The sequence below is a fragment of the Tripterygium wilfordii genome, chromosome 15, assembly GCF_013401445.1.
Source record: "Tripterygium wilfordii isolate XIE 37 chromosome 15, ASM1340144v1, whole genome shotgun sequence".
NCBI lineage: Eukaryota > Viridiplantae > Streptophyta > Magnoliopsida > Celastrales > Celastraceae > Tripterygium > Tripterygium wilfordii.
Genome location: NC_052246.1, coordinates 570,403 through 580,857, shown reverse-complemented (window position 1 = coordinate 580,857; position 10,455 = coordinate 570,403). Strand labels below are relative to the sequence as shown.

At 34.0% G+C, this 10,455-nt stretch overlaps 2 protein-coding genes across 3 annotated transcripts; both read right to left on the bottom strand.

Moving 5' to 3' along the window:
* Nucleotides 1-446: 446 nt before the first annotated feature.
* Nucleotides 447-773, bottom strand: LOC120016709. Its single transcript, XM_038869611.1, has one exon. It carries the CDS (start codon nt 771-773, stop codon nt 447-449), a length of 327 nt encoding a protein of 108 aa, XP_038725539.1.
* A 2,501-nt stretch (nt 774-3,274) lies between these two features.
* Nucleotides 3,275-7,877, bottom strand: LOC120016460 (transcription repressor KAN1-like). Of its 2 annotated transcripts, none has more exons than XM_038869243.1 (6): nt 6,816-7,877; nt 6,652-6,728; nt 6,089-6,134; nt 5,696-5,837; nt 3,972-4,068; nt 3,275-3,712 (listed from the first exon to the last, which is right to left on the bottom strand). In XM_038869243.1, exons 1-6 carry the CDS (start codon nt 7,489-7,491, stop codon nt 3,596-3,598), a joined length of 1,155 nt encoding a protein of 384 aa, XP_038725171.1. In that variant the 5' UTR covers nt 7,492-7,877; the 3' UTR covers nt 3,275-3,595. The 2 variants fall into 2 exon arrangements, with proteins under 2 accessions (XP_038725171.1, XP_038725170.1); XM_038869242.1 differs by having other exon boundaries at nt 3,972-4,071; nt 6,816-7,876.
* Between the last annotated feature and the right edge of the window lie 2,578 nt (nt 7,878-10,455).

Sequence of the window (10,455 nt, the reverse complement as noted above, 5' to 3'; positions counted from 1 at the left end):
AGATCTCAATAGCTCATGGCTCAAGTAATGGGGTGAAACTCATTGTGGAATCTGATTCTCGCAACTTTGTCTCCTGGCTCAAGAAGGGTTCCTCCAATCCATGGTCTATGGATCAGAATTGTAATGCAATCACTAATCTCACTAAGGTCTTTGTTACAGTGAATTTTGTCCATATTTGGAAAGAGACAAATGGTGTGACAGATTTCTTAGCCAAGAAAGGGGTTGATAGACAATATTTGATGGTGTCATGGCTTCTCTAATGTCCTTGATTCTTTCCCTCTGTTATGTCTTTCTTTTCTCTAGTGCTAGTGTTCTTTTTGATAAGGTTTTTGGTAGTTGTAAGAGGAGTTGTTGTCCTGTGTAATTTTTTTTTTCTAATAAATTCTGATTTATCAAAAAAAAAGCAGGCATTATTTAGCAAGGAGCATATATCATGATGCCAATAATTAGGACACGTTGGATGTTGAAGAAGTAGTATAGTACGTAGACGAAGAAGAAGACATGATCTTCTTGATCAGCCGACCAATGGACGGAGCGATTTGAGCGTCCGGATCAGCATTTGCTGCTTCTCTAAACAGAGCATGAGCCCTCAAAGCCATATCTACACCTACGCCGAGCCGTTGTTGCTCATCCTTGACAGCCTCCTCACACAGGCCACAAACCCACACACCACCAAGCCTCTCTTGCACCCAAACAATGTATCCAATGGTGCACTCCTCCCACATCCCACAACACCCACACTTGGCTCTCTTCACTACTTCCCAACTAGCCATACCTAGCTTCTTGCATGTGTAGTTGTGTTGTTGTTTAGTCTCTTATTGCATTGAGAGGTCTTATATTGGAAACAAACCAGGAGTACTTTTTGGTTCTCTCTGTAATTGCACTTCCATATTACTGTAGGATAGATGAATGTACATCTTTTTTTGAAAGTAGGAGGTGAAGAGACTTGGAAATATATATCTATGTGGGTTTCGCCAAAATGTAGGTTTCTTTCAAAGGGATTTTGTTTCCTTGTCTGGAGAGATTGGAGAAACTCTATTTGACTAGACTCTATTAGTCTTGTCATTGTACTTGTAGTCTATGGATTTGGGGAAGAAACAGAAACCCCCATGTATGTGATTTGTGAAGCAAAGATTCAATGCATGTCGTTGGATAAGATATGGCATTGAGACCTCAACTAGTTTTGTCAGCCTTGTTTTGGTAATATGATTCCTAAATAAGCCAAGTTTGAATTGTTGGTCAGCTTGTGTGGAGAAGCAACCACTCCAGAATCATTATTTGGATTAGGACTTCTTAACCTACAACTTGATCACTTACACCTATTATCATTTAGCTAATTATGTTCTATCAATTGCACATATTTCATCATTCATTTGAAAAGGATACCTAATGCACTGTCCTCAAATTTGAATCTAAAAATATGTGGAATTCCAAAAACCCTAAGTCCTATAAAATTAAACATATCTAGACTTGTTTTAAGGAAAATTAACTTCTTTGGAGGGAAATTTAGTTAATTTTTAAGATCTTAGGTCATTTATCATGGCTTTTAATGATTTGGTAGGTTTAGTTCATAGACAGCTGTGATATTATTGCAATCACTAGTATTATTGAGGCTAAATCACTCATGAGATCAACTAAGACTTAAACCCAATAATAATAAAATCTAGTGAATCTCAAGTGGGCTTGGGCCGTATTTTAGCCTTGTAGACGGACCAGGTTACATGGGTTTAGACTTTAGAGGCTTACCCACTTGTGCTTAGATACACAAAAACAAGCCCGTTAAAACTAGACTTCTTTTGGCATACTACTCTTGGGCTCTTGTAGTTTAGCAACGACAGCCCATTCCCTACTAGATGGACAACCTCGGCCGTTTTTGCAAGTCGGTAATGAAAAATAAGGCCCAGTATCCAAAACTGTAATTTTATTATTTGCACAAACCATGTATTTTATCATCGAAAAAAATCGTTAATAATTCATCTAATTATTTTTTGTTTCCAATTAATTTTGCTTTTCAGTAATGCTAGGTAGCCCATAGGAGCTCAAGTATCTTAAATGAAATTTTAAAACGTTTTAATTCTCAAAATACATGTTATATTTTTAAAAAAATTACATATTCAGAATTTACGCATAAACCTCTTTCTAACAAAATTCATTGTCGATGAGTTTTATCGGGTAAATCTTAATTCCATTTTTTTTTTCAATGGAATTTCTTAATTTCATTGTTTTTTTTTATGAAATTTCAAAAACAAATGAATTTAGAACTAAAACAATGAATTTTAGACAGTGCTTTAAAAAACAATAGAATCTATATTAAAACAATGAATTCTGGGATAAAATAGTAGAATTAAAAATATTTCATTTATTAAATCAATGGAATAAACCTGTTGGGCTCCCATGGGTTACATGTCATTTTTGTTTTTGTTTTTTTGCCTCATCAAGCTCAAACAAATCCCATCAAACAAATACTATCGATAGAGCCATCCCTAATCCCATTTCAATAATTAATTTACGTGTGAGTATATATTGTCACGTCCACGATGGATTAATTAAGGACTAAGGTGGAACGAATCATGGAAAAATTAATTATTTATTTAAGCTAGCTAGTGATTATATCGTATCTTATGATTAGATATATATATATATATTAAACAGTTAGCCAGCCTTTTTGAAAATGGCCAAAAATGATCAGTGAGTGGGTCATATGAATGTACCCCACAATCCCAACATTATTTTAATCACAAAGATTATAAGAAATATTTGAGGTATCTACTCCATTAAAAAGTAGTTATGTGTTTATATATAATATATACCAACTTTATGCATGAATGCAAGATTTGCATTGCAAAGTGAATCTCATATATATTCTCCAAATGTCTTTCCAGCCAATGCTTTCTCTATATATATAGCTTTTCTTTATATATAGCTTTTCTTTTCTTGGTGTTATACATCAAAGTTTCAAATCAAACAAATTAAGAAAGAGAAATTTTATAATATATATATTGGAAATCTCTTCAGGATATGATTTTTTGAATCCACCTGGCGGAATAAACTCTCATACTCGTTCACTCGCATTTTATCAGGACGAGTGTGGCTCCATAGTGTTGGCGAGAAATTTCTGAACCAACAGAACTTAGATCTTTATATAACTTTTTTTGCCATTTTTAAAAAAAGAGAACTTAAAAAGTGAAGCTTTCACACACACTAGTCATTCAAAATGTACCCCACAAATAAAGAGAAAAAGAATATCTTGGAAAACATTAAGGAGAGAAGAATATAAAACCAAATAATGCAACCAATGAACTCATACATATATGCATGATTTAGTTCCTTTTTTTCTCCTCTTGATCTGCTTTTCTGCTTTTCATGACATTCATGTGTTGACTAACATCACCTGATGACAAGCAGCTTTAACTCCAAAAAAAATATACAGGCATGCAAGGAACCCTACACAAAGAGAGATAATATGGTACGACTTTCTCTCTATATATAATATACCTATGATTTTCTAAAGAAGAATAAAAAAAAAATTAAGAGAGAGAGAGAGAGAGAGAGAGAGCGAGCGAGAATTAGGGAATTAATACTATTTGTCTTAAAATCAATCACGTTGTTTGGTGTGCCAATCTGGTCTCCCTAACGTGAACTCCAAGCTTGGATTACTATTGAGTTGTGTATTTGATCCCACAAAGCTTTTCGAACGACTGAAATTGCTTCCCTGCACAACCAGTAGTAGAAATTAGGTCAATTGCGCGTACAAATAAACTTAATTAGTGTTAAATGGTCTTCAGAAAATATTATTGACATTTGATTTAGACTAATACACTTAATTTCTTGGATATATATTGACAATTGGACATATTCTCTAGGTAGCTAGTTTGCGCATACATTCATAAGAATAATACAGCTGTACTATATATATATATATGTATGTATATTGTGCAAGAGTTAAAGCATATATATCTGCACACACATACCTCAAATAAATTAGCGAATGTTTGTTGAGAGGAAAGGCCGGTATCCGGTCTAAAAACATCCTCATCCCTGGAATTGGTTTGAGTCGTCCAAGCTCCTCTGCTGCGCCATGCAAACACCATACAATTAAGACATTAATTCATCTATAAAGTATCTGATTAAAGCCATGAAACTAGAACAATTCCACTATATATATGTATGTATGTATGTATTTGTTGGGAGTGGTAGCCGAAAAAACAGGTTGAGCAACAGCCAATACAATGACTGTTCTCCTGTAAAAGCATATGCCCTAATAGAAGCCTACTTTGTTGTGCTGAAGAGGACAGACCAACCTCTCCTTCATCAGCTCTACAAATCAATCCAATTCCACCAAACGCAGTGGTTTTTAATTTCACTAGATTAAAACATATGCATTTGCGAAATGCGTGCAAGTACTGAACCATCTATATATAAGAAATTAACAAATTTCACCAACAAATGCGCGGATGGAAACCCTAGAACCAAATAAGAGTGATCTCTTGCTACCACATATATTCTCATAGATATAAGAATTGAACCATCTATTTATTTTGTTAACTCAGTGAGCTACCATCTATATTCTCATAAATATAAGTAAGATCTCTTGCTTATCCAAAAAGAAATGTAGTAAGATATAGAGATATTTTTTTTTTCTTCTGCATAAGTATGTATGAGGGCATGCGTGGACATATAATTAGAGCAATCTTAGTTTTTATTTTAAAATTATTTTTGTTACGATACGCTGAAAATAATACAATTTGGATCCCAATAGCAATAATAAGTACATAAAATGTAGTTGTTTACTATATTTTGAATTAGATAAATTAAACTTTTTAATTAGTTCTAGCCGTTAAATAATAAATTATTTTATTTTCCTATAATGAAAATATTGGTAATTTACAATAATGAACAGAAAGTATATCCTTAATTAAGCTAATTTATTCATTTCATTTTAATAATATTTTTCCTTTTACACCATGATTTATATATAGTTCATTTTCATGCATTACGAGAACTGGCTTCTAGATATGTATAAGCTTGTGTTCCTACAATCAAATTAGCCATGAAAAGGGACACTACTAAAAAGAGGTTGTTATCCTTAACTAGTGAGTAGTACATTGTATTATTTATACGACATGTTGATAGAGGTAGATGTTTAATTAGGTTTCATCTTATAATTAATTAATTCCTTATAAACATGGCCAAAAACAAAATAAAGTGTGAAAATGGGGCATTAGTGATTTGTTATTATGTCAAAATGGATGCATTATGCATTTTATCATGTCAAATGATTGGGTAAATTAATTTAAAGGTAATGCAATAAAGACTAAAAAAAAATGTAGCTATACGTACGTAGTCTATAGATATGAAGTAAAAGAGGAGAAAAGGCCAAAAAGTTTGTCTGTTGACAGAGATAAGACTTTATTTGATCGACTTTTCTGGGTTTCTTTTTTCAACTAGTTCTTCTTTTCTTTGCCTACCAAAGCTAAGCTCAAAATGCAACTCATTGTAGGTTATCTGAAAGTAGCCAGAAAAGAAAGCAAATTAAAAGCAAAGGCTGTGCATATACAAAGTTGTTCTTTTTAGTTTCAGAAAAATAAGATCATTATTTTTTTTCTTTACAAAGCAAATTAAATATGCATGCATATAAGGAAAACAAACAACAACAATGAAAGCAATATTGATCGAGAAAGAAGAAGATCAATACCTAGAGGAATTACTCCATAGATTATTAGGTGAAGGATAGCCATTTTCATGTTCCAATGTGGCATTCCGGTTGAGTAAAATATTTGTATTTTGATTCACAGAAGAAGATGGTACATGTAAGACATCTTCCTCACCAGATCCATCTGGAAAAAAAAAAAAAAACAAAATATGAATTCATATGGTTTTTAGCGTCATTATATGCCTGTTAGGGTCTAAAATGAGATGCAAAATCAAGAATCTTTGAAATTAAATTCAAACTCATGGAAAAATTCAATACTTAATTAAATCAGTATATATATTGTCATTGTAATTAATGAGAGGGAGGCAGCTAAATTAATTGTAAATGCCGAATGGTCTAAACAATACGAATTATGTATAATATAGAAATATATACCAGAGGAAGCTGCAGGCTTGTCAGTGCTCTTAACAGTTCTATACATCTGAAAATGGAAAAAAAAAAACAGACAAAAAAACAAAAATTGAAGTTAATTCAAAAACAAAGGAAATCCCAGTCAAAAGAGAGAGATTCTTCTGTTTGTAGGATTTATTATTATTTGCTGGTTTCTTTGTTTGTTTTAATATTCACGAGGTTGATGTTTGGTAAGGACAGTAATTGCTTTTGTATTATTGAGAAATGATGGCTATCTACTTTAATTCTCTCTCCCCCTCAAAAAAGTAGAACTTGTCCTGCATATATCACACAAATGACCAGAATACAGACTCAACTGTTCATTCATTCATTCACTCTCACTGACTCTCATCGGCTCTTGTGCCTATAGATTAGACAAACAAAGTCGTCTTCTACTCTTCTTCTTCTTCAACCCACCCATACAACAGTACAATACACTACCAAGAGAAAAAAGAAAAAAAAAAAAAAAAAAGACATAGATGTTGAAGTGAATAGTGCAATTCTTCGGTTCTTTAATTTGGGTTTTAAGTAAAAAAAAAAAAAAAAACCTGTAAATGGCTTTTGACATGTGCAAGTGTTAGATCTTTGACATCCATCAGCTCCAGAACTGACTTTGGAGTAGCCCCTAAGAATCCAAACCCAAAAATCAAATACCAATTGAACAAAAAATACTGCGTATTGTGAAACAGTAAAGAGAGAAATTGAGTATTACTTTCATGGCCACCGAGAAGCTCAACGGCGTGGACAAAGCGAGAATGAAGAGAACTAGTCCAACGCATTCTTGGTGCCCTCACGTTCCTCTTGTTTTGCAACTTATTGGGCATCAGTAGTCTTGATCTCATCATTATTGAATTATATGATGAAGAATATTGATCCGTACCGCTACTCCCATATTGGTTGCCGTTGTTGTTGTAGTATTGAAGCTGTTGTTGTCTCAGTGCCTCCAATGTTATCCCATTAAACCTTCCCCCTCCTCCTCCTCCTCCGGATGAAGCAGAATATGGTGGTGCTTGGTAGAATCGAAATCTTGGATCCATCTCTATGTGTTGGTTGTCGTTGTTATTGTAGACTGGAATTCCCTTTATGGGTTTTAGTCCTGACAAGTCAAGGACTGAAATCCCTTGATTGCATTGAAAAAGATTTCTCTGATTCTGATGATAATCCTCTCTTCGGCTTCTTCTCCAGGGACTCTCCGCTTCCAAAGCAGAGTTGTTGTTGTTGTTGGCGAGGCAGAGTTCGGTGTCGGCGGCGGCGCTGTCGCTGAGCGATTTGAGGCCAAGGGACGAATCGGGTTCGTTTGTGGTGGTGCAAATAGAGGAAGGAGCACTATTGGGGAGGCTCATGTGGAGTGAAAGGTCAGGAATAATCGGATTCGAAGAAGAAGACATAATTGTTCTTCCTTTCCCTCTTGTTCTGCGACTAGTGACGAAAATGATCAATTTTTGTCCTCTTTAAGATCAAATAAAGAGAACCCAAAAGCAAGAACACAAAAAAGCTTGGATCTTTTGAAGTGGGTTTTTTTCTTCTTGGAAAAATAAGGGCAAATTTTATCACTTTCTATGTTACTAAAGCTAAAAATTAAGGAGAGAAAATGAAAAGAAGAAGAAGAAGAAAAGGAGTTACTTCTTCTCCTCTTCAAGGAACAAACATACTCAGAGAGAGAGTGAGAGATAGAGAGATGTGTGGTGTAACTGGTGTTGCTAGAATAATAGAAAATTTAGAGAGGATTGGGAAATGGAGAGAGAGAGATAGATAGATGTGTCTGCGTTGTTGTTGCTTATACCTCGAGAGTATATATAAGAAAGTGACACTTCAACAAAGGCTCTGTCCTTCCCTCTCACTCTCTCCTTTTCTCTATAGTCAAATACCATACACGCAAAACTTGCTATGTGTTTTTTTTTCTTCCCAGTTTTGTGTGGAATATATTTATAAACGCACAATTATATATATATATATATATATATAAACATATGTATGTGTTTTTTCCTAATATCTACCCCGGAGAGGCCGGGTTAAAATACACATGAGAGAGAGAGACACATTTCTTGACAAATTCCTTCTCCAGTTCTCCCCCACCCTCCTCTCTCCTATGTCTCTATCTCTCTCATTCTCTCCTCAAAAGAAAATTCAAATCATTAAGACAATAATGCAAATGACCAAAGAAGTCTTATATGCATGTGTATTCTTCTGTTCACAAGTTACATATATATATATATATGCCACATGCGTTTTGTGCTTTGGTGATTATTCAAAGGGGACAGAATGAACAAAATCAGAATATAATTTTTAGTTTCTTAAGTTCTCACGAAGGAAAAGAATATTTGCCCTTCAAAGAACAATCAATATATGCATAGATTGGGAGAATCATGTAATGAGGAGAACAAAGCCAACTAATCAAGTGACTACTAGCTATCCAGCACTGGAAAAAATTAAATATCATTGTTAAATCCTCAACTCCAACTTAACCATGATTAGTGATATTAACTTGATTTAAAGAAATTAATATTTTAAATGTTAAAAAATGCAATGAAATCGATATTCGGTATTGCTTTTGCCACGTATGGTAATAAAAGCTTCACTTGTCATAAAAGGACTAAATGGAATCTATGGTGATGGTAGAGTTTGCCCCCGGAGATGAATTAAATAGGTGGGTGTAATTGTCCAGAGGATATTGATTAAATTAGATTGGACCCAATTGATGAACGACGACGGATGAAACCCACCCCCCCCCCCCCCAACCCAACTCACAATGTCCTTAAAGGCTTGTTTGTTTGCTTTCATATGGTTGCATAGTCATAACGAAACCCTAATTTCCACATATCTTTGTCAAGTTTCTTATTCTTTTTCGTCCTCCCAAAATATTCCCTTCTAATCCTTCAACGACTTTGTCTAGCTTGCATTCTATATATACAAATATATCTCTGTCACAACCCACATGTCACACATCAATCCAACCCTAGCATGCTCATTGACTAGTAATAATCAAATTAAATAAACTAATAAATAATGTTGTGTGTGTGTATATATATATCTATATATATATCTATGTATGTATGCATGTATGTATATATGCATACACAAACCCTAGGTACAGAATATATGTTTAATTACAGAAATCAATAGTCAATAGATACTCTATCTTATATATATATATATATATATATATATATATACTAGGAAGGATAACTAAATATAGTAATAAAGGATTGTTTATCCCCATATTATTAATGGGTTTGTAATTATAATAACATCACCTCGAGTTCAACCCATTTGACTTAAAGACAATAAAGATGATTTATTGATGATGTTAAAGACCTTCTCCGAGCTGCAAGGCCCTATGGGTACACTTAATTATTTGAGATTACCAATGACGGTTAATTAGCCAACACTTTCATTTGTTTTTCTGCGTAATTAATCAACTACAGATATTTATTATCTTTAATTTTTTTGGGTCTAATATAGTTTTGAATGGGAAGGAGAATGGGAATGGGAATGGGATTATAAAAGGTTTTAGTCCAAGTCAAGTTACAAATTGGTGCAAGCTTTCTAAGGTTTAGCCTAAACTCGCATGAAACTGTTCACTTTGGGCTAAGTCTCACATGACTTTAGAAATGCATCATGTCAATTAGAGCTGGTTTTCCTGTTATAAACCACTTTGAGGAGTCCCACTTAAGTAATGTGGGATGTTTGTTTGTTTGTTAAAGTACATGACCAAACACACATTTGGTTGGCAATCATAAAACAGGTGGAGCATGTTGAATTCGGGAAGTGGTGTAAATATGGTTCATCTTGACATTAAACTAGCTAGGCAAATTTTAACATCTCATTAGCTAGGGTTTGGTAGCGGAATTGTATATGAGCAACCCATGAATGGTTTTCTCCATAAATCCAGCGTATTTGCCTTTTATTTGCATCATATTAATTATAAAAAATATTGGATTTCAATTCTGTAACAACGTGTCTATCAATATACAGGAAAATATCAAACGAGAGCATTACATTGTTCAGTTTCATCCAAACACCTTAATGAATCGCATGGTGTCAATATTCAGGCCAAAACTCAAAGCGGATACATAAATATTTTATTCTCAACCAAACTCATCTTTTCATGCTTAAATGGATTGACTCTTGAAAACAATTTATTTATATTTCCTACCCCACAAAAGTGGTGGGAAAGTGGAAATATTAATTGTCAAGGTTGCAAAACAGACAAGGAGCAGGGGAGAAGAGAGAGAGAGAGAGAGCGATGGGCAAATTCCAAGACAGTACGGGCAGAGAGAGAGGAGGTACAGTAAATAACAGAAGTATGGAGAAAGAGAGAAATGATTTTGCAATCGAGTGCTTTATGATTG

Coding starts and splice junctions, on each gene's coding strand:
- LOC120016709 (XM_038869611.1), bottom strand. CDS start 773: ATGGCTAGTTGGGAAGTAGTGAAGAGAGCCAAGTGTGGGTGTTGTGGG.
- LOC120016460 (XM_038869242.1), bottom strand. CDS start 7,491: ATGTCTTCTTCTTCGAATCCGATTATTCCTGACCTTTCACTCCACATG. Junction 4,072..5,695: donor CTATGGAGTAATTCCTCTAG/GTATTGATCTTC, acceptor TGCATGGCGCAG/CAGAGGAGCTTGGACGACTC. Junction 3,713..3,971: donor CATTCGCTAATTTATTTGAG/GTATGTGTGTGC, acceptor CTGGTTGTGCAG/GGAAGCAATTTCAGTCGTTC.